Raw genomic sequence first — 25,560 nt, forward strand, 5'->3', positions numbered from 1 at the left:
TCTTGAGTTAGAGAGGCCACAATAGTAATTTGGCAAATAATAGATCATTCAAAGGATATAATACAGACGTTCTTCAAGTGATCTAACTGCCGAGATTCTATGCAAAAACACTGGGACCAAGTTTCATGGTGATATGATTTAAACTATTTCAGTTATAAGAAGACAATGTTAACTTGGTTGATATTTGATAATTGAAGAAATATTATTCAGAAAAGCTTACGGATTTCAGACTGGTTATCAAACTTTGTAAATTTTGTATGCATTTATACAAGTTCCCCAAGTGTGATTATGACCCACTATAATACTATTTGAGTTAAAAGAAAGACAATGTTAATTTGGCTTTTCTTTAATTCAAGCACAAACAGGTTTTAGTTGTTAACTTCCCAGAATCTGTGAGGCTCGTGTCCCCAAAACAACAATTAAGATTCTCAATCCATTGAATCGGCCATAAACAATTCTTCAAAAGTTATTTATAACTAAACTAAACAAAAGATAACAAAAGTGCTCTGTATAAGTACATATGATTTGTCAACAGCATTTCAGAGTTTTTTTTTTATATAAACTACAACTAAACGTATATTATTTGTTCAATGATTGAATATACATTTGGTATAGAGAAATGTTTATACCTTGATTCATATTATAAAAAATCTTTCTTTACAAATATTTATGTCAATAAGTAAATAATATCATTTGGACACTATTTCAACCCTTTAAATCTTTTTTCTTAAGTTAAAAATGAAACAAATTATTGGCGTGCCAAATAAAACTTACTATGCAAAGCTTCAAGCTGGTTTATTTTATATTTCTTAAGAACCTGATTTAAATAGAATTACTATAATTAATTAAATGTTTTCAACAAGACATATTTATTTATAAATATATATTATATAAACCAAAGAAATTACTGTAGATTCATTACATGCTTGTTTATCAATTAATTTCTGTTAAAATACAATCCTAATATAATGTTGGCTGGATTTTAACTGTTGATTCTGTTTTCAATTGTGACTTTTGTGATTATCTGGATATATTATATCTGTATAATAAGTAATCAATTTGGTGTGGCATAAGTTGTTTATACAATTATTGTGTATTACTTCAAATTAATATCATAAAATAAAAAATAAACATCATTTCTGAATCTTTGCTGAAACCACACCTGTGGCTGAAACTGGTATATTGTACAACAGTGTACACTCTGTTGAATGACAGTCTAATTGACACTTTTACACTTAACTGATTGAATTACAGTTTAATTTAATCCCTTCCTTGTTTATCACCTTGATGAAATTATTCCTAATCCCATAACATCAGGTTTGACTGTTGTTTATTAACCCTTTCCCACTCAGAAGCAAAGTGAAAATGGCTATTTGCGAACAGCATAAAACCAGAACAAACTGCGAGTTACTTGCAGTCTGTTTATGTTTTATGCTGTTTGCTGCTTATCAGTATCTAAAGGTTGGAAATAAAGCCATTAAAACTTGAATCTAGTAAGAAAGGCCTTTAATTAAATTTAACTTTCTAAGGGCCTACACATGCGTAAAAATACTAATCTAAGTGGTAAAGGGTTAAGAGATGTCTGTTTGAAAAGTATGATTGCAAAAGTTTAAAATAGCAATAGATACAAAACCAAAATGTGTCATCTTCGCCATCATAATGTGGATTAGTATTTTTTTGGTTAAAAGTCATAGAAATCATGAGTTGGCGACGAGACATCATTCTTTGATTTGGGCTGAAGCCTTTTAAGAATCTTCGAGTATTGTTTTGGGTTTTTGTCATGCATTTTTCTCAATTTAGGCATTATTGTGTTTAAATTTCTTAATATAATAATTCATTACATGTTTATACTTTTTACTTGCATATTGTCCGCACAATTTATTATCAACGGTTCGCTAAAGTATACATTTTTTTGCGTCATGACAATTTAAATAATATCCTAAAAGATAAATTAAAATGCTTTGAATATATTTCTCTTTGAACGCGAAAGGATTGAATTATTTGGAGAGTTCTGATGTCGTTATATTTTGTGAAACTACGAGGATTGCTTATATAAAGTATACAAGGGCTGTTTGTAAAAGACGCATGCTACCCCCCCCCCCAATTGGGCGTTCAGTTGTAGTGGCAGCCATTGTGTGAATACGTTAGAAACCATTTTACTGCTTCAGGTCACTGTGACCTTAACCTTTGACCTAGTGACCTGAAAATCAATAGGGGTCATCTGCTAGTCATGATCAATGTACCTTTGAAGTTTCATGATCCTAGGCCTAAACGTTCTTGAGTTATTATCCGTAAACCATTTTACTGTTTCGACTCACTGTGACCTTGACCTTTGACCTAGTGACCTGAAAATCAATAGGGGTCATCTGCCAGTCATGATCAATGTACCTTTTAAGTTTCATGATCCTAGGCCTAAGCATTCTTGAGTTATCATCCGGAAACCATTTTACTGTTTCTAGTCACTGTAACATTGACCTTTGACCTAGTAACCTGAAAATCAATAGGGCTCATCTGCCAGTCAAGATCAATGTACCTATGAAGTTTCATGATCCTTGGCCTAAGCATTGTTGAGTTATCAACGGGAAACCATTTTACTGTTTTGAATCAGTGTGACCTTGACCTTTGACCTAGTGACCTGAAAATCAATAGGGGTCATCTGCCAGTCATGATCAAATGACAATGTACCTATGGAGTTTCATGATCCTAAGCCAAAGCGTTCTTGAGTTATCATCTAGAAACCATTTTACTGTTTCGAGTCACTGTGACCTTGACCTTTGACCTTGTGACCTGAAAATCAATAGGGGTTATCTGCCAGTCATGATCAATGTACCTATGAAGTTTCATGATCCTACGCCTAAGCATTCTTGAGTTATCATCCTGAAACCATTTGGTGGACGAACTGACAGACCGACCGACAGACCGACCGACATGTGCAAAACAATATACCCAGAGAGGCAAACAAATACATTCCACATTGTATAAGCACGGATGGCCGAGTGGTCTTAGTTGTTGACTTTTACTCCAGGACTCCAGGGCTAAGTGGTTCGAGCCCTGTTGGTGGTTACTTTTTTTCTTTTTTAATTTTATTCTTGATTTTTTTTACCGGAGCTTTTTAGATCCAATGGTTACATTTATCAATATAAAGCATTTAATGAAAAACTTCAAAACATGCCAAAATCTGTGAAAAGGCCCCTTTAAATCTATGGAAGGCATTTCAAAAAAATAAAGGAGCTGTCAGAAGACAGTGCGCTCGACTTTTCGAGTGCTTGACAGTATAACGTAAGCCATCATAAGGAAATTGTTCATATTCAATAAAGTCAAGGTAATATAGTCATATTCTAAGTGGAAAAGGACCATAATTGAAACATATTGATCACTTATGTTTTAAAGACGTTGTGCTTTATAGACGATTCTGAGTTCAAGTATATTTCCAACAATCTATTGAACATTTGTAAAGACATAAAACAAACTAATAAGATTTTATTTCAAGTTTGATAGCAAAAGGTTGGGTGGGATGGTTGGACGGTCCTTCAAAAATAAAATAAATATTTGTGTTTTTTTTTACCATTTTCAAAAACTGTGTTGTTTTTTTTTTTTCGGGGGGGGGGGGGGGGGGGGCGGGGCTTGGGGGTGGAGAGGGGGGTATAATGTGGGGGTGTGGTCATTTATTAGATGATCTTTCAAAAATTAGAAAAAAAAGGGAACACATTTTTTTTTTTGGGGGGGGGGGCGGGATTCTGGGGTGGAGCGTGGAGGATGGTTTGGGTGGAGTCTATTGTGGTATGTCAGGTATGTGTTGTTTTGTCAAAGTATTAATCAAATCTGATCATAAATAAAGAAGTTATGGCAATTTAAGCAAAATTTATTAATTTGACCTTGAGTGTCAAGATCATTCAAAGATCAAGGTCATATTCAACTTGTCAGGTACAGTACCCTCATGATGGTAAGAAAGTATTTGAAGTTTGAAATCAATAGCCTTGATACTTTAGAAGTAAAGTGGATCTAAACACAAAATTTTACAAAATATTCAAAGTTACGAAGACAAAAAAATGGCCATATTTCCTTTAAAATGCCAACCAGAGTTATGCAACTTGCCCTGTACAGTCCCCTTATGATAGTAAGCGAGTTTTCCAATTCTGAAAGCAATAGCTATGATACTTTAGGAGTAAAATGGACAAAAACACAAAACTTAACCAAATGTTAAATTATCTAAGTATAAAAGGGGCCATAATTCCGTAAAAATGTCAGTCAGAGTTACATAACTTTGCCTGCACAGTCCCCTTATGATAGTTAGTAAGTGTTGCAAGTATGAAAGCAATAGCTTTGATACTTTAGGAATAACAAGGCTATTGTCAAGCAATATGGTCCCCTACCGGCTCCACCATTGTCAGAAATTACACCATTTTCAGATTATTTTTTTTGGTTGCCATAGCAACCACAGTTTTTGACGTAGGAACAAAATGAAATGACGTGCATAATGTCCATATTGCCATCTATCCATGTTGCAAGTTTCATGAAAAAATATTAAGAGCTTTAAAAGTTATCGCAGGATCCAGAAAACCACCATTTTCAGCAGTATTTCTAGTCTATTTGTTGCCATAGCAACCAGAATTTTTGACGTAGGAACAAAATGAAATGACGTGCATAATGTCCATATTGCCATCTATCCATGTTTCAAAGCAATAGCTTTGATACTTTAGGAATAACAAGGCTATTGTCAAGCAATATGGTCCCCTACCGGCTCCACCATTGTCAGAAATTACACCATTTTCAGATTATTTTTTTTGGTTGCCATAGCAACCACAGTTTTTGACGTAGGAACAAAATGAAATGACGTGCATAATGTCCATATTGCCATCTATCCATGTTGCAAGTTTCATGAAAAAATATTAAGAACTTTAAAAGTTATCGCAGGATCCAGAAAACCACCATTTTCAGCAGTATTTCTAGTCTATTTGTTGCCATAGCAACCAGAATTTTTGACGTAGGAACAAAATGAAATGACGTGCATAATGTCCATATTGCCATCTATCCATGTTTCAAGTTTCATGAAAAATTATTAAGAACTTTTAAAGTTATCGCAGGTGTGACAGACAGACTCACAGACAGACAGACAGACAGACAGACAGACGCACAGAGCGCAAACCATAAGTCCCCTCCGGTGAAACCGGTAGGGGACAAAAAGAACCTAAACACAAAACTTAACCAAATTTTCAATTTTCTAAGTATAAAAAGGGAACATAATGCTTACAAAATGCTTGACACAGTTGTCTGCTCTCTATCGTTAGGTCATGTTGGTTAAGGTCAGAATACACTAAATAGTTTCCCTATATAATTCAATGTGAAAGCGACAACTTTAGGCAAAAATAAATGCAACATTTTGCACATAGAGACCCCGATAACCATACCTTTTCTTAAAGGCCTTTCTAAGCGGAATCGATTTATGCAATACAAAATATAACATGATATGTCATGTACAATGCAAGGAAGAACTTGACACAAATCAAAATCGAATGTTTTTGCAACTTTTTTTTTCGGCCGTTTCTTAGTGGAGTGTAACCTTTTTCAGTGCGATGGTTTACTATAGTCTTCAAGTTTTTCATATTTCAGGGATTCAGTAGTGAACACCTATTCATGCCCTACCATTATCTCCGAAAGATAACACCCGAATACTAGATAAAAGTGTAAAACATGCCTTCCTGTCAACTATGGAATTTTTTTAGAGAGTACAGCCCTTCATGAAACGGTTATTTAGTGTACTGTAACCTTAAGATGTATGCAAAATATAAAAGCAATATGACAAGGTACATAGAAAATAAATATGTTAGGTGGTACGCAAACTTTAACATTGATTTATCAATAATATGCATACTCTTAGTGGAAAAAGGGCCATAATTCTTACAAAATGCTTGTTACAGTTGTCTGCTCTTGTTTATAAATTGGGGTAATGTTGGTAAAGAAGTATGCAACATATGAAAGCGGTATGCCAAGGGACATAGAAAATATTTGAGGTGGTACGCAAACTTTAACATTCCAACACTCACGCAGATGCCGGGGTGAGTAAGAAAGCTCCACTATGTATATTTCATATATAATAGTCGAGCTAAAAATAAAATATGATGTATTACAAGCACTTTGTCTTCGTTGGGTTATCATAACTTTTGGAAAAGTTGAAAATTAGGCCTTAATAAGTTAATTTTTGCTTTGTACCGAAATCAACTTCAGATATTAAACAACCGTAGTAAAATCTAGTTATATTATTCATCAAATAATTGAGATCCTTGCATGCAAATATAGTTCTTGCATTGAAGTTCGGTCATAGTTTTATCGCAATACAATTAACTGATAAGCACCCTTGCATGTCCTACTGGCTGCAAAGCATTATATAGAACGAAATGGAAGATGTCCTATCTAATGTTTTTTTTCTCAATATGCCATTTTTCCCGCGTTTGACATTTGACTTGACATACTGGAGACATTTTATATTACTTTTGATTCAAAGAATTCTGATAAATATGTCTGTATCTGAGTAAAATTTATTTGTAATGGTCATCAATCTATTAAACTGCATAAATATATTAAGATCATTAAATGTAAAAAAATAACGAGAACAAAACGAAATTGATTATTCCACACCACATTTTATATATGCTAAACAAAATAATTTAGCATCCACAGTTTTGCAAACTTGTATATGTTTATTACTGACACACAGACACATTAATGCAACAGTGCATACATACTAATGTTTGTAGTTTGAACGGTACACTGTTGTATGTCAAAGTGTGCATGTTGACAAAGGACTTTAACAATGGAATTACAAAAAAAAGGGCCATGGTGGCCCTGGGTCACTCACCTGAGTAGTTTTAACGTTAAGCAAGAGTTGTTAACGTTGTTTTATGAAAAGAAAGGGTTTGTTGTTTCGGCAGATATATACATATATGCGTTATAAGTAGTTTTGTGTGTGTGTTTATGTTTTTAAAATAGACATTTGTTACCTATTTAATAATCAGCATCAGCAAAAGATAAGAAACCGTCGAAGACGGGTGATGTTCCCCAATTTTTTTTGGTCACAATATTGCACTATATATTCAGATAAAAGGAAACGTCTTGAGGGGCATAACTTTGGACAAAATAATACGATGGATGGTTTAGCAACTTTAAAATTTCAAAGGGCCATTATGCAACTCTCTAAATAAATCATCTAACCAGAACCCACAAATAGCATGCACATCTCCTCAAGGTAGTTAAGCTTCCCATAAAGCTTCATTGAATTCCAGTCAGTAGTTGGGGAGAAATAGCCCGGACAACAATTGCACTATATGTACAGTTTATAGAAAATTTCAAAGGGCCATAACTCTGTGAAAAATCATCTGACTAGAATCCGCTGATAATATGCACATGTCCTCTCGGTAGTGAAGCTTCCCATAAAGTTTCATTGAATTTCGGTCATTAGTTGCTGAGAAATAGCCCGGACAAGAATTGCACTATATGTAAAGTTAATGGAAAATTTCAAAGGGCTATAACTCTGTGAAAATTCATCCGACCAGAACCGGCTGATAATATGCACATCTCTTGGAAGTGAAGCTTCCCATAAAGTTTAATTGAATTCCAGTCATTAATTGCTGAGAAAAAGCCCGGAAAAAATTGTGCACGGACAGACGCACGGACAAACGAAGCGGCGACTATATGCTCCCCCCAAACATTTTGGGGGAGCATAAAAATGAAAATACTTTTTTTCACAAATTGTTGTCCAAATTTGAGATCATTAGATAAGCATCTCAGCATCTTTGGTTGTTATAGGAGATGACTAGTTACAACCTGTTTTGCAAAAAAACAGCTTTAGATACCGAAAACAACTGTATTTTATCAATAGATTTACAAATGTAGTGTTTATGAAATATATTTTGCATAAATAAATACAATATGTTAAATTGTTATCATATATCAAAGTTGGTTATAAACAAGTAAATGAGTATGAGAATATGTGCTAGAAATTAAACACTGGTCTTTTTTTAAGGTACAAAACATCACTTTACCTATCTCATAGTTACAAATGTGTGCAAATATAGAAATAAACACACACAAGACATTGGAACATTTATCATATCAAAACAACTGTTTGTAATTTAAATGCAAAATATGTAGCATAAATACATTATTTTTGCAAAAACAATTGCGAAAACAACTTTTCTTTTTAACCAAACATTTTTTTGTGCTTCTTAAAAGATGTGGTATAATTTTGTTGTTTTTTTTTACTACCAAATTGTTCACATTTTTGACATAGTGTTTAAACAACTGGAACAATTTTCAGACTCACCTTGCATGATATTTCCAATAGAAACAACGATAAAGGTCTTGGGAGTGCCCCATTAATTGGGGCCAATTTCCAAGGAGTGTTACACAAATGGCTATTTAAAAAGTCATCAATCAACACTATTGTACTGGAAGAATGCAAGCACAGGTATAAATGAGCTTTATAGAGAATAGGATAGGTGAATGAAAGGTCAAATAACATTCATATTTAACAAGTCTTGTTGTTTTATTGGTTTTACCAATATGTTGAATATCTGCAAAAGACAAAGATAACAATCTGAAGTAATTGCAATAATTAATTTGAGTAATGCAATAATTATAACTAGAGCTTTGTCACAGACGTGACCCCTACATGTAGCATTGACACAGAATATTTTGCAAGTTGTCTTCACAAACAAGAGGGCCATGATGGCCCTGAATCGCTCACCTGACTCATTAAGATCAGATGAAAACTATGACCTCTATTGTCTACACAATGTTTTTCTATGATTTGACCTAGTGACCTAGTTCCTGACTCTAGATGACCCAAATACAATCCCAATCCAGATTTCATCAAGATAAACATTCTGACCACAGTTCATAAATATTGGATGAAAACTGTGACCTCTATTTTCAACACAAGGTTTTTCTATTTATTTGACCTAGATTTTTACCCCAGATGACCCAAATACAATCCCACCCAGATTTCATCAAGAATTCTGACCAACTTTCATAAAGGTTGGATGAAAACTGTGATCTCTAATGTCTACACAAGGTTTTTCTATAATTTGACCTAGTGACCTAGTTTTTGACCCCAGATGACCCAAATAAAATCCCAACCCAGATTTCATCAAGATAAACATTCTGACCAAATTTCATAAAGATTGGATGAAAACTGTGACCTCTATTGTCTACAGAAGGTTGTTCTATTATTTGACCTAGTGACCTTGTTTTTGACCCCAGATGACCCAAATACAATCCCAAACCGGATTTCATCAAGATAAACATTTTGACCAAATTTCATTAAGATTGGATGCAAACTGTGACCTCTACTGTCTACACAAACAAATTGTTGACGGACGGACGCACGGACACACGCAGGCACGCACAACGGACGCCGGACATCACACGATCACATAAGCTCACCGTGTCACTTCATGACAGGTGACCTAAAAATATGTGTCGGAGATAAACATGAACAGTTGTGGTTAAAATCCCATAGAAACAAGGGCTGTTAGTAAAACATGCATGCCCCCCTATATGGGCTTTAATATAGTAGGAGTAGTAATAGTAGTTGTAGTAGTAGTAGTAGTAGTAGTAGTAGTAGTAGTAGAAGTAGTAGTAGTAGTAGTAGTAGTAGTAGTAGTAGTAGTAGTAGTAGTAGTAGAAGTAGTAGTAGTAGTAGTAGTAGTAGTAGTAGTAGTAGTGGTAGTAGTAGTAGTAGTAGTAGTAGTAGTGGTAAAAGTAGTAGTAGTAGTGGCAGTAGTAGTAGAAGTAGTTATAGTAGACGTGGTGGTGGTGGTGGTGGTGGTAGTAGTAGTAGTACTAGTAGTAGTAGTACTAGTAGTAGTAGTACTAGTAGTAGTAGTAGTAGTAGTAGTAGTAGTAGTAGTAGTAGTAGTAGTAGTAGAAGTAGTAGTAGTAGAAGTAGTAGTAGTAGTAGTAGAAGTAGTAGTAGTAGTAGTTGTAGTAGTAGTAGTAGTAGTAGTAGTAGTAGTAGTAGCAGTAGCAGTAGCAGAAGCAGTAGCAGCATTACAAGACCAAAATTTAAGAATGATCAAATGGGAAAAGGTAACCTAGCACTGGCAGTAAATATGGGGCTCATTTACAGGTCAGATTTGGAATCTCTGCTGTAAAATGAGATTTTGAATGAATTAAAGGGAGGCAAATCTGTAATAAAAAGAACATGCATAAACCGTAGTTGTTTCCCTTGTTCGAACCATGCTAAATCCTTACAAGTTTGGAAAGAATTGGATGAAAAATTTGGACTTTATTGCATAAACACCATTTTTTTCAATTCAAGGGGAGGTAAATCTGTACTTCATGGACCAATAATGCTCATTTTTTTGTAGGGTTCGTGTCCTCATTGATATAAAGACACTGTGCAAATTTGAAAAGGATCGGACAAAAAATGTGGAAGATTTTTGAAAGTTTTCACAAAATAGGCAAAAACGAATAAACATGCAAAGTTCAACGAGCTCCTGCGGCCATGTTTTTTGACGAATCAAATTTCTTTGAACAACTTTTTCAGGGGAGCCTTCAAAGGTCATCCCTGTGAAATTTTTTGAAAATCTGATGAGCGGTTTCTGACAGGAAGATTTTTTAAGGTTTTTACCATAATTGGTCATGGCGGCCATCTTGGTTATGTGATCAAATTTTTTTTAACAATTCTTTTGTCCCATGACCTAGGGATGCTCCACATGAAATTTAGTTGAAATTGGCTCAATGGTTTAGTAGAAGAAGATGTTTACAAATTGTTTACAGACAGACAGACAGACAGACAGACAGACGGACGGACGGACGGACGCCGGACGGTGAGTGATCACAATAGCTCACCCCGAGCTATCGCTCAGGTGAGCTAAAAACAGCGGACACCATGCTATATGTTTAAAACGCACTAAGTGACCCTGTGACCTAGTTTTTGACCAAGCATGACCGATATTAGAACTTGACATAGACATCATCTAGATACAACATCTGACCAAGTTTGGTGAAGATCGGATAAAAACAACTTGAATTAGAGAGCGGACCGACCGACAGACCAACCGAAAAGCTCACTCCTATATACCCCCCTAAACTTCGTTTGTGGGGGTATAATTAAATATTGGGTTGTTGTAAATGTGTCTGAATCCATGACCAGTATCACATCATCATTATCATCATCGTGCACCAACATCCTCATTACAACTAGAGTGTTAACATGGTTTTAATATAGTCATGTTGGGAAAACTGCAACTTCCCTGGCGGCCATGTTTTTCAACGAACTGAAACCATTTTCGAACTCAGCTATTATTAGAATAAATCTTCGGACCAAGTTCCATGAAGATTGGATTATAAATGTGACTTCTAGAGCGCTAACAAGGTTTTACTATATCCATATTAGGAAAACTTCCCCGCCCCCCTGTCGGCCATTTTTTCAACGGACCGGAACCATTTTCAAACTCAACCGAGCTATCATTAGAATGAATGTTCTGACCAAGTTTCATAAGGATTGGACTATAAATGTGACTTCTAGAGTGTTAACAAGGTTTTACTATAGCCATAAAAGGAAAACTGCCCCGCCCCCTGGTGGCCATGTTTTTCAATAGACCGGAACCATTTTCGAACTCAGCTGAGATATCATAAGAACAAATGTTCTGACCAAGTTTCATGACCATTGGACTATAAATGTGACTCCTAGTGTGTTAACAAGGTTTTACTATAGCCATATAAGGAAAACTGCCCCGCCCCCTGGCAGCCATATTTTTCAACAGACTGGCACCATTTTCAAACTCAACTGAGCTATCATTGAAACAAATGTTATGACCAAGTCTCATTAAGATTAGACAGTAAATGTGACTTCTAAAGTGTTAACAAGGTTTTACTATAGCCATAAAAGCAAAACTCTCCCGCCCCCTGGCGGCCATGTTTTTCAACAAACTTGAACCATTTAAAAACGCAGCCCATATATCATTAGAACAAATGTTATGACCAAGTTTCATGAAGATTAGTCTAAAAATAAGACTTCTAGAGTGTTAACAAGGTTCAACTATAGCCATATAAGATAAACTGCCCCGCCCCCTGAAAGCCCTGTTTTTCAATGGACCAGAACCATTTTCGACTCAGCTGAGATATTATTGGGACAAATATTCAGACAAAGTTTCATGAAGATTGGACAATAAATGTGACTTATGAGTATTAACAAGCTTTTTATTTCATTTGACATGGTGATCTAGTTTTTGACCTCATGTGACCCAGTTTCGAACACGACCAAGATATCATTGGTACAAATCTTTTGACCAAGATTCATGAAGATCAGACAATGTGGCCTCTAGAGTGTTAACAAGGCAAAATGTTGACAACGGAAGACGGACATGAGCACGTTGTGCTCAGGTGAGCTAAAAACATTGGGGTCTGTTTTATCTCACCATTCTTTTGTATACTTTTTCGGGATCTGTGGTCTTCTTATTATAAATGTATCAAAAGATATCACATTCATCAATCGGCCTCGGGCAACAGTTCCAAAGTCATCCCTATGATACCTTGGGACAACAGTTTTGACTGTTCACCGTGCATCCATGAAATAACTGTATATTGTTTAATGATTGGCGCAATTTTGTTCCACATACATGTACCCAGTCTCATCAAAGGGTTAGAATGTTCAAGGGAAGTTATTGATATACAGTACTAATACTAGAGAAGTATATATTATCATTTGCATTCTTGATGAGGTTCATATTTTTGTTATGCATATAGGGATTAGGCATAGCGTTATCAATGTTAATGAATTGTTTATACGTTTAAATAACTAAATTGACATGTACTAACCTTCTTCCGAACCCGTTAAATAATTTAACCTTGAGTTCAAGTGGTTGACTGCAAATAAAACAACAACAGTTAACTTGTTGCGCTCTTAATATAAAACAGGTGATTGATTTAAAGAATTTGTGCAATATACATTTATAAATGTAAGTTAATGAAAATGTATGTTTTCTTCTTTTCATCTAGACAAAAACGAGTCAACAATGAACCTTGGAGAAATTATTTTTCAAAATTTACGCAACAAATACATTTAAAGATACTCAATTTGATAAATACAACATATTTCAAAACAAACCTTAGTTACTTACTGCTTGCTTTTGCACAGCATGCAAAATATTCTTCGTCAAATTCCATTCTCAAAGTCAAATTTTCGCACCCTTCAAATGTTCTTAGATATCTTTGTACCGGCTCGAATTCCATTGCAATTGAACCATTGGAGAAATCCTCACATAATGTGATCCAGCTTTGTATCGAGGGAGATTCAATATAAAGCTCCAGACATTTTCTTTTTGTGCATATAATTCTGCTCAAACCTAACAATAAATTACAGTTTATATAAGTACACATAAGAATACATCTTCTTGGATATATATAGTAATACATACATATATATTACTCTTCTTAATCGATTTAATAGTTAAACAATAAATATTTCTTAAGAACACATTAAACAATTACTTGTTAATGTAATCACTTTTCATACAGTAATACATGTTTAACAATATAGTAAAAAATTGGAATTAACCAACCATGTTGTAATAAATTGGAATTTACCAACCTCTCTGAATTATTTGGAATGGTGCATAAAAATAGATTCTAAGAGTAGAGTTTTGCTGTTGTACAGGTGTCTGGTTAATTATACTGTTTGCTACATCATCCAGTCTCTTTGTAATATTTTCGTCAGCTGCAACATCCTCTGCATGGATGGTTAACTTGGATTCTTTATATTAAAATATAAATAAAAATACATTCAAACACACTACATTAAATACAGTTAAATTTCAATAAATTCAGCATTAAAAATCTAGCTCTCTATTTCACAGTAACAAAAACGATTCATATACATTACAATATTTTATAGTTTGTCTTGTTGCTCTCTCTTATTGCAATGTAACTTAGTTACCCAATTTGCCATGCAGGATTTCGCCTTTTGGAAGAATGACATCATTTGTAGTTGTTTGATTTATTTTTGTTTCAAGTTGTTCAACTCTTTTTGACAGTGCAAGTATGGCTTTAACAAAGAAAAAAATATTGTCAACTTAGCAGAAAGATAAATTCTTGGTAATATATGGAACAGTAAAATATATTTGCCCAAGGTGGAGATGGACCATCGGACTAAAATTGTTTTAACTGTCATCCCAAGACCAATGTCTTAATGTTTGGAGTCTTTTTGCAAACTAAAATGATTTACTAATTACTTGTAACAAAAGTAACAAAAACGATTCATATACATTACAATATTTTATAGTTTGTGTTGTTGCTCTCTCTTATTGCAATGTAACTTAGTTACCCAATTTGCCATGCAGGATTTCGCCTTTTGGAAGAATGACATCATTTGTAGTTGTTTGATTTATTTTTGTTTCAAGTTGTTCAACTCTTTTTGACAGTGCAAGTATGGCTTTAACAAAGAAAAAAATATTGTCAACTTAGCAGAAAGATAAATTCTTGGTAATATATGGAACAGTAAAATATATTTGCCCAAGGTGGAGATGGACCATCGGACTAAAATTGTTTTAACTGTCATCCCAAGACCAATGTCTTAATGTTTGGAGTCTTTTTGCAAACTAAAATGATTTACTAATTACTTGAAGCCAATGATAAATGCTTTTAAATCTAGCGCAAAAAAGGGAAAACTGCAATACAAACATTCTAATAATAAATAAAACATCGGCAATGGGATGCAAGGTTTACCAGGTCAATAAGTACATCAATGTTAATGAAGACATTTATTTATAAACTAGTACCGGTAATAAAAGATAACATATTTCTTTTAGATTGATTATATTATATTCATAGTTAGGATATGAGTGCCAACATGTCATACATATAAGTATACATTATGCATTAGTAAGAGTAGAAGCAGAAGTACCAGCAGCAGCAGTGGTAGTAGTAGTTGTTTTTTGAAGTAGTAGTAGTAGTAGAAGCAGTAACAGTAAGAGTAGACATAGTAGTTGATATACTAGTATTCATAGAAGTACATAGTACCAATAAAACATGACCTGTGTTTGTGAAACACAATGCCCCCTAATACGCTTTGAATCCGCAAAGCAGCTGTTTTAGACAAAAATGTTAAGTCCACAAGGCCCTTAACTTTGCCAAAAATCAATGGACTGGCACAAAACTCACACTTCATCCGTCAGTCATATAAATAGACTCACACATACACAAAAACCGCTAAATATCTGAACGACTTATGAAAAAAATCTGAAACAGAAACTTTCCAGTCCAACCCCATAACTTCGCCAAAATTCAATGGACAGGACCGAAACTCACATTTCATCGGTAAATCATGTAGGTAATACCGGTACTAGGTATACTCACATTCTAAAAATCAGCTTAATATCTTAAAGTGTTTTGTAAAAACAAACTCTGGAAAACAGAGAATTTCTATGTCCAATGTCCATAACTTTGCCAAAAATCAATGGATTGGAAATTCAAACTTCATTTATGTAAGTCATGTAGTTTGACTCGCATACCAACAATCTGAAATTGATTTGAAAAAACCCTCAGCAAAACGGTTATTATAGAGAAAATTCCAAGTCCAAGGCCCATAACTTCGCCAACGAGAGCGCCCACAGCGTTGGAAGTCCATTGGAAAGATGCAGGGAATTTTCTGTTCAATGTTAAAGGAACCATTGATTGAATGAAAATCTAAAAGGCTATCAAAGAGGAAAGTGTGTTTTTAGAATAAGTACACATAAATGAAACAAGTGGTGAAATATTGCAAACCATCCTATATCAATTGGAAAATCAGAAATATGTATCAAGGGCGCTTTGTATTTTGCAAGCAAGTAAATGCCGGGATGTTAATTTTATTTCTGATTGGCTAGACTTTTATTTATGTTCTTGTTTTAATTAATGTAATAATTATATCATTACTAATTACGAGACTGGACGACGTTTTCATTCGCAAGCTAAGGTCAAATTTATATCTTTGTTTTCCTTGTTTTGTTACAATTCGTTATACTGTTACGTTCGCTTCATTTTCTTTTAAGCAGAAAGGAACAATTTGTTGTTGTTGTTGTGTTGTTTTTTTGATGGTGTTGATGTTATATTTACGGACTTCGAACATACCCAAAATATTACATGCACGCTATATTTTAGAGCACAAGTTCCGAAGTTTTCAATCCTTATACAAATTATCTAAATAATATAATATTTGATCCTTATTCAAATTATTTAAATAATAAAAAAATATTTAATCCTTATTCAAATTATTTAAATAATGTGCAAAATAATTTGCAAATTAAGATGAATATACTGTAATTCGACCCCCTCTCTTGCCGCCCAAAATCGCAATGTAAATGTTTGCTGTCACAAAGTTTAAAGATATTGATGCCCTGAAAAATACAGTCTTCTGCACGAAACCAGACAATAATTAATCCGTTAAAACTATTTAAAGTAACGTACCCCATCAGTAAAAACATTAAAAAAGTATAGTATCTCAAAACCAAATATGACAAGATTCACTTTGTAAAATAAAACATGACTATGTAAAAAATTAGCAATCAAGAGATGTGTTTGTCAGAAACACAATGCCCCCTATCGCGCCGCTTTGAAATAAAATTTCAATATATCATTTGGCAGGTTTAGAAATTATCTCCCTTTTAAAGCTTATTACTTCCCTTGGATTGCATTTTTTTTTACTTTTGACCTTGAAGGATGACCTTGACCTTTCACCACTTAAAATGTGCAGCTTCATGAGATACACATGCATGCCAAATATCAAGTTGCTATCTTCAATATTGCAAAAGTTACGGCCAATGTTAAAGTTTTCGGACGGACGGACAGACAGACGGACTGATGGACAGTTCAACTGCTAAATGCCACCCTACCGGGGGCATTAAAATATAAGGAACGTATTTATTGAAGTTAATTGGAATGATGGCATATATGTAACAAGTGGAACTATGATAATTTAATCAAAATCTCGTCCCCATCCACATTATATTTTGGCATATTTTCAAATGTTATAAGATATGTTGCTTAAAAATATTTAACGTTTTTAATAGACTTTACTAATTTAAAGTAATAACAAGAGCTTTTCACAGTAGCTCCGAATTCCCGCCGAAATGTGTTTGCTTGTATGACAACATTTGTTTTAGAGAGTAAAATAATATTTGTACAACATGGCACCTGTGTCATCTATTTATATTTCAAGAATCAATTACATGTAGTTATATAGTGTTGGAGTTATGCTGTAGAAAATAAAATATATGGAAGTGAAAGAAAGGGAGATAATTAAAAAAAGAAGACTATAAACAGTTACTGTTCTTGATCACTGTATTTTTCCTTAAACTCACCTATTCATTTTACAGTGAATACTTCAGTTTTCAAATTAAGGTATTATTGCAAAATTAGATAAAGGGAGGTATTAAAAATTGAAAAGCTAAAATATTTACTATGAAACTAAATTAAATATAATTTAAAATTATAAATAAATTAAATATAAATAAAATAAAAAATATAAATAAATAAAGGGAGATTATTCAAAAACTACGGCCGAAAGAGTTATGGTTCATGTTCACTGCAATTCTCCTAGTTGCCATCTGTTTACATTTGTTTCAAGTAAATCCCTTCAGTAGATTTAGATTATGCACCGGACAAAAATTTACTTTGAAATTAAAGGGAGATAATTCGAAAACTAAGATATATAGAGTTATGGTTCTTAGTCACTGCACTTCTCATACTTGCCATTTGTTTATATTTCAAGTTTCAAGTAAATCCCTTCAGTAGATTTAGAGTTATGCTCCGGACAAAAATTTACTTTGAAATTAAATAAAGGGAGATAATTCAAAAACTAAGGTAGATAGAGTTATGGTTCTTAGTCACTGCACTTCTCCTTCTTGCCATTTGTTTATATTCTAAGTTTAAGGTAAATCCATTGAATAAATTTGGAGTTATGCTCTGGACAAAGTTTCGGACGGTAGGACGGATGCACAGACGGACGCACAGACGGACGGGACCAATTACTACATCCCCTCAGAATTTTTTTCGGCGGTAATAAAAAAAGTTGAACAAAAAACTAACGTCGCCGGTATTTGAACCAGTGTCGTCAGGATTTGTAAGCGGATGAGCTACCACTACGCCACACTTACTTGTATGACCTGTTGCAAATTATATTATCTATTGTAACCAGTTAATATAAAATAAAATGTGTAATCACCATCATATTACATGAATATTGTTGGAATAGTGAACACCTATCACACTAAGAATATAATTTCATGATAGAAATTCTCTTTACAAAACTTTTTTGAAACCACCTTGCGGGTGCAGACCGCTCATCTATTTTTCTTTTTAAAAGTGATGGTACCTATCTCAATTTCAATCACGAAGAAGGGAGGGGTGGAGTGGAGAGGGTGTATAGTGTGGGTGTGTGGTCATTTATTACCTTATCTTCCAAAAATGCAAAAAAAAATGCAAAGAAAAAAATTGGGGGGGGGGGGAATCGGGTGGAGGGGGGGGGGTAAAATGGGGGATGGTTTGGGTGGAGTCTATTGTGGTTTGTCAGGTAAGTGTGGTTTTGTCAAAGTATCAATCAAATCTAATCATAAATAAAGAAGTTATGGCAATTTAAACACAAATTAATAATTTGACCTTAAGAGTCAAGGTCATTCAAAGGTCAAGGTAAAATTCAACTTACCAGGTACAGTAACCTCATGATTGCATGAAAGTATTTGAAGTTTGAAAGCAATAGCCTTGATACTTTAGAAGTAAAGTGGATCTAAACATAAAAATTAACCATATATTCAAAGTTACTAAGTCAAAAAAGGGCCATTACTTGGTAAAAAGGACAACCAGAGTTATGCAACTTGTCCTTTACTGTCCCCTTATGATAGCTTGCGAGTGTTCCAAGTATGAAAGCAATATCTATGCTACTTTAGAGGTTAAGTGGACCAAAACACAAAACTTAACCAAATTTTCAATTTTCTAAGTATAAAGGGCCCATAATTTCGTCCAAATGCCAGTCAGAGTTACATAACTTTGCCTGCACAGTCCCCTTATGATAGTTAGTAAGTGTTGCAAGTATGAAAGCAAAAGCTATGATACTTAAGGAATAAAATGGACCTAAACACAAAACTTAATCAAAATTTTCAATTTTCTAAGTATAAAAAGGGCACATAATTTTGACAAAATGCACGCCAGAGTTATCTAGCTTTGCATTCCCAGACCCCTCATGATAGTAAGTAAGTGTACCAAGTTTGAATGCAATAGCATTGATACTTTATGAGAAAAGTGGACCTAAACACAAAACTTAACCGTACGCCGACGCTGACGCCGACGCCAAGGTTTTGACAATAGCTCTTTTTTTTTCTTCAAAAAATAGATGAGCTAAAAATAAATCTGCAAGTAGTATTTCTTACTTACGAATTAGGTAGTCATAAAGACCGCGCTGTTGACCCATACTTTGTTGTTGATGCATTACTTTTTACCCTCGTAGTTCATACGTGTGAACCAGTCTATGACCTTAACATCGGTATAAAATACTCAGACATGCTTTTTTCTGCGTAGCTGTTTTACCCAGCTTTTCACCTTAATTACTACATAACGCCAGCAGGCACGAATGAATACGTTCGAATATGTAATAGGCTGATTCGAGAGAAATCCCCTGAAATTTGGCTGCATCACTGTGTCTATGCACAACGCAAAGGATTAACACTGTTCAATGTACGAAATTCCGGACTACTATCTGCATGTTCAAAGGACCCATAGACACAAATTGTGGCCCAGTTACAACTACTCATTAAAATCAATCTCGAAGAATTTCAGGGTCTGTACTCAGTCACTAAATCGTCAGGGGAAGATATAATTGACTATCAATAGTCACAGTTTTGCTTTCAAGATGAGAAAAACAAAACACTACCGAAATAGTATAGTGTCGCTTAAAGAGGAAAATCGTTTACTAATCTAACCACAAATTGTTGCCGTACTCGGTCAGCGCGTCTGGAATAGGCTACCCTTATTTGCCAGTTTGGTGTATTTGCTTTTTTTTATTCATTTTTATATCAAAATGCATTGTGCTAAAATATGCATTTACAACTTGCACTAAGATTTAAAAAGACCTGTATCATGCGAAAATGGGTCTTTTGCCATATGCACCCATCACAGCTATAGCCCACCCAGCCGGTGCATCTCTCAGTCTGCACAGGAGATACATAATGAGACCATAAAACCTTGAGTGATTTTATAGCCGACAGCATCGCCTCTGACCAGACAACGCAAATGCACAGGCTGGGCTTGAGCTACGCTGGCCGAAATCTTCGCAAAAAAGTTAATGAGTGACAAATTATAAGAATTAGAAAATTATTAGTAAACAATATGTGTTTGTGAAACACAATGTCCCCCTATATGACGTTTGACCTTGAAGGATGACCTTGACCCTTCACCACTCAATATGTGCAGCTCCATGAGATACACATGCATGTCAAATATAAAATTGCTAGCTTCAATATTGCAGAAGTTACATTACATTAGCAATTTTGACCCATATATTTGACCTAGAAGGATGACCTTGACCTTTCACCACTCAAAATGTAGAGCTCCATGAGATACACATGCATGCCAAATGTCAAGTTGCTATCTTCAATATTGCAAAAGTATTCATAAAATAAGCGATTTGGGCAACATATATTTGACCTCTGACCTTGAAGGATGACTTTGACCTTGACCTTTCACCACTCAAAATGTGCAGCTCCATAAGTAACACATGCATGCCAAATATCAAGTTGCTATCTTCAATATTGCAAAAGTATTCATAAAATAAGCGATTTGGGCCACATATATTTGACCTCTGACCTTGAAGGATGACCTTGATCTTGACCTTTCACCACTAAATATGTGCAGCTCCATGAGATACACATGTATGCCAAATATCAAGTTGCTATATTCAATATTGCAAAAGTATTAATAAAATGAGCGATTTTGGCCACATATAATTGACCTCTGACCTTGAAGGATGACCTTGACCTTTCACCACTAAAAATGTGCAGCTCCATGAGATACACATGCATGCCAAATATCAAGTTGCTATATTCAATATAGCAAAAGTTATTGCAAAATGTTAACGTTGGCGCAAACCAACCAACCAACAGACCAACCAACAGACAGGGCAAAAACAATATGTCCCCCACTACTATAGTGGGGGACATAAAAATATCTTATCTATTTTGTCTGGCAACATCCTACTACATTCTGGCATTTTTACCGCATTTGTACACGCCACTGATTGCAAGATGTCTTTTCGATTTGCGGCTATAAAGTCGATTGGCTTAAGCCAATGAACTAACAAGTGTTCCGCGGTCGGAGATTTCAATTGGGTCATCAACTGTCTAAGGCCAATGCACATGTGAGGTATCAAGCCAATAGGTCAATTGGTTGACAAGGTTTTTATCGGGAGCGATTTTCACACTTTGTGTGATTAGTGACCTTGACCTTTGACCTTGTGACCCCAATTTCAATAATGGTCATCTACTGTCCAAGGCCAATGCACATGTAAGGTATCAAGCCAATCGGTCAATTGGTTGACAAGTTTTTTATCGGAAATAATTTTCAAACTTCATGTGAAAGTAACCTTGACCTTTGACCTAGTGACCCCAATTTCAATAGGGGTCATTTACTGTCCAAGGCCAATGCACAATATCAAGCCAATCGGTGAATCAGTTGACGACTTAATGATCAGAAACCATTTCACACTAAGTGTGTTAAAGTGACCTCGACTTTTGTCCTTGTGACCCCAATTTACATAGGGGTCATCAACTGTCTAAGGTCAATACACATGTAAAGTATCAAACCAATCGGTCCATTCATTGGCGAGTTATTGATCGGAATGATTTTCACACTTAATGTGATAGTGACCTTGACCTTTGACCTAGTGACCCCAATTTCGATAGAGGCCACCTACTGTCCAAGGCCAATGCACAAGTGAAGTATCAAGCAAATCTGTCAATTGGCTTCCAAGTTTTTGATCCGAAACAATTTTCACACTTAGTGTAATAGTGACCTTGACCTTTGACCTAGTGACCCCAATTTTCATAGGTGTCATCAACTGTCCAAGGCCAATGCACATGTGAATTATCGAGCCAATGGGTCAATTGGTTGACGAGTTTTTGATTGTAAACCATTTTCACACTTAGTGTGATAGTGACCTTGACCTTTGACTTAGTGACCTCAATTTCAGTAGGGCTCATCTACTGTCCAAGGCCAATGCAAATGCGAAGTATCAAGCCAATGGGTTGACAAGTTATTGATTGGAAACCACTTAGTGTGATAGTGACCGTGACCTTTGACCTCAATTTCAATAGGGGTCATCTACTGTCCAAGGCCAATGCACATGTGAAGTATCAAGCCAATCGGTCAATTGCTTGACAAGTTATTGATCTGAAACGATTTTCACACTTACTGTGATAGTGACCTTGACCTTTGACCTAGTGACCCTAATTTAAATAGGGGTCATTTACTGTCCAAGGCCAATGCAAATGTGAAGTTTCAAACCAGTCGGTGAAATTGTTGACCAGTTATTGATCGGAAAAGATTTTCACACTTGCCCTTTAAGCTAGTGACCCCAATTTCAATAGGGGTCATCTACTGTCCAAGGCATATGCACATATAAAGTATCGAGCCAATTGGTGAAATTTGTTGAAGAGTTATTGATCAGAAAAGATTTTTACACTTAGTGTGATAGTGACCTTGACCTTTGACCCAAATTTCAATAGGGGTCATCTACTGTCCAACGCCAATGCACATGTGAAGTATCAAGCCAATTGTTCCATTGGTTGACAAGCTATTGATCGGAAACTATTTTCACTCTTAGTGTTATAGTGACCATGACCTTTTACCTAGTGACCCCAATTTCTACATGGGTCATCTACTGTCCAATGCCAATGCACATGTGAAGTATCAAGCCAATCGGTCAATTGGTTGATGAGTTATTGATCGGAAACAAACTGGTCTACCGACATTCAGACTGGTCTACCGGCAAGACATCCAGCAAAACAATATACCCCTGCTTCTTCGAAGAGGGGCATAAAAATCAAAGGACCGGAACGAAACTCAAACTTCATCTTAAAGTCATGACGGTAGACTCACATACCAAAAATCAGCTAAATACACATGTATCTAAAAGCGTTGAAAGCGTTAAGCTGCTAAATTTGTGTTGGTGTTAGTGGTGGTGGGTTGTCTTATTAGTTACAGTAACAAACAGTTTTAAGAGAAAGATCTTTGAAGTTACTTACTGTCCATGATATCATTCTTATCTTTTCCTAAGGTTGATAAATTCTGTGCTTGTTCTGTTTGATTCTTCAAATAAGCATAAGATATATTTCTTAAATATTCTTAAGTAAAATAATTACGTAATATCACTGCTGTCAAAATAATCGACAAAAGTACAAAAAACCAGTACATATTATAGCTAGCTTTAAGTGATAACAAAATCGAAATTCAAACCATAACTTTGTTTTTGTTTGTGCTTTTGTTTTTACAATGAAGTTTTGTTAAGTTTTCACTTAATCTATGTTATAATTCTAATGGATACATACTTGTTTCAAGGTCTCTAAATTGCTCTGGCAATCATGCCAACGCTGTTCAAGAGCTTCCAAATTAGACTCTTGGTCTTTTCTTAACCTATCAGTCTCACTTTTATTGACATTTATTTCCATGGTTAAATTTTTAACAATTTCTTTCATATGACTTTGTCCCTCTGTGAAGTCGATCAGTGTCTGTTTCATTCCCAGGTTTGCATCAATAATTGTATCAATCTGGTGTTGCGTAGTTAAAACAAAGTCCTCTTTTTCGAGCTACAAAATATGACAATACCATTAACAATTTATACGAATAATGTTTAAATTAAAGTACATACTAATCAAAGGTAATTTAATGAAAAATGATCACAATACACATTAAACAAAATAGTGAAAATTTACCCCCAATATGACAAATCAATTTTTAAGTAAACCATGAAAACCATGAAAACACATGCTTATAAAAGGGAAGTAATAGATTACGGAAAATGGATCATTTTTGTCTATTCACGCAGGGCACCAATAGCTTTAAAACGTAACCTCTGCTTCAGTATTATATGTGTACTTATTTATGTTGGAGAACTAGATTATTAGCGGAAAATAGCAGCCAAGAAAATTCATAAATGCCAAATAATTTAAATTTGTAGGAACTCAAAGTAACACCAGTTGTTATAAATAAACCAATAACTGTTTAATATTTTTAAAAATAATAATTGTTTAAATATGCGGTTAAAGTTAAAGTTTAAAAAAATATATTGACAAATAATACAGCAATTAACAATTAATTTACTCACTGTAGGACATGCCATAATGTTACTATTATGTTTGCTACATTAGCAACTAGCCTTAAATAAACAAGAGGGCCAAGATGGCCCTAGTTCTCTCACCTGAGAGGAGTGGGTTCATTCAATCTTAATCAAACGTCAAACTTGACCTAGATATTGTCCTGGCAAACATCCTGGTCAAGTTTCATCATTATTGAACCAAAACTCTGGCGAATGGAGTGTTTTTGTTTTTGTAAGATTTGACCATGTGACCTATATTTTTAGTTGACCCCCCTTACCAAACATCAAACTTTGCTTACAAAAATATATATTTTGACCAAGATTCATAAAATCTGAAACAAAATTGCGAACTCTAGAGTTTTTACAAGGATTTTGTATTATATAATGAAAATTTGGACAATCTAAGGGCAATAATTATGTCATTAATTATGTGATTTTGCTCATTATCAAACTTGACTGAGATATTTCAGCAACTTTCATCAAGAATGCTTGAGAAGTGTGAATGCTAGAGTGTTAACAGATGGACGGCAGACAAAGACCAATCCTAAAACCTCACCTGAGCAATCAGGTGAGCTAATAATTGTGTTTCACCGATCTGAGCCATTTTCCAAATTGTCCAAGAAATCAATAAAACAAATGTATTGACTAAGTTTCACGATGATTAGGCAAAAAATGTGACTTCTATTGTGTTCGACCACAAAGTTTCTCTCCAGTCACATAAGGAAAACTGCCCCCCCCCCCCTGGCGGCCATGTTTTTTACCGGGACCATTTGCGAACTCATCTGAGATATATATAAAACCAATCTTTTCGACAAGTTCAGGATGATTGGGCAAAAAATGTGACTTCTAGAGTGTTCACAAGCTTTTTTTACAATATAAATATAAGAAAACTGCCCCCCCCCCCCCCCTCGGCAGCCATGTAATTCAACTGACCGAACCATTTTTGAACTCAACTCTCATATCAAGGAAACAAATGTTCTGACCAAATTTCATGAAAATTGGGCCAAAAATGTGACATCTAGAGTGTTCACATGTTTTCACAATATATAGAGAAAAATGCCCCGCCCACTGGCGGCCATGTTTTTTCACCGATCTGGACAATTTTAGAACTCGTCTGAGATATCAATAAAACCAATGTATAAAACCAATGTTTTGACCAAATTTCATGATGATTGGGCAAAAATTGTGACTTCTATTGTGTTTACAAGGTTTCTCTGTAG

At 34.8% G+C, this 25,560-nt stretch overlaps 1 protein-coding gene across 1 annotated transcript in view; it reads right to left on the reverse strand.

The window, feature by feature from the left end:
- Window positions 1-25,560, reverse strand: part of LOC127835975 (uncharacterized) — a 120,460-nt gene that overhangs the window by 690 nt on the left and 94,210 nt on the right. Inside the window, exons 3-8 of the mRNA XM_052362393.1 lie at window positions 23,574-23,831; window positions 23,271-23,334; window positions 14,327-14,434; window positions 13,595-13,756; window positions 13,125-13,349; window positions 12,823-12,870 (exon numbers count right to left, since the gene is read on the reverse strand). Coding sequence (XP_052218353.1) covers window positions 12,823-12,870; window positions 13,125-13,349; window positions 13,595-13,756; window positions 14,327-14,434; window positions 23,271-23,334; window positions 23,574-23,831 — 865 coding nt within the window. The remainder of the gene's footprint in view (window positions 1-12,822; window positions 12,871-13,124; window positions 13,350-13,594; window positions 13,757-14,326; window positions 14,435-23,270; window positions 23,335-23,573; window positions 23,832-25,560) is intronic.

Source organism: Dreissena polymorpha, chromosome 6 (assembly GCF_020536995.1).
Source record: "Dreissena polymorpha isolate Duluth1 chromosome 6, UMN_Dpol_1.0, whole genome shotgun sequence".
Classification (NCBI taxonomy): domain Eukaryota; kingdom Metazoa; phylum Mollusca; class Bivalvia; order Myida; family Dreissenidae; genus Dreissena; species Dreissena polymorpha.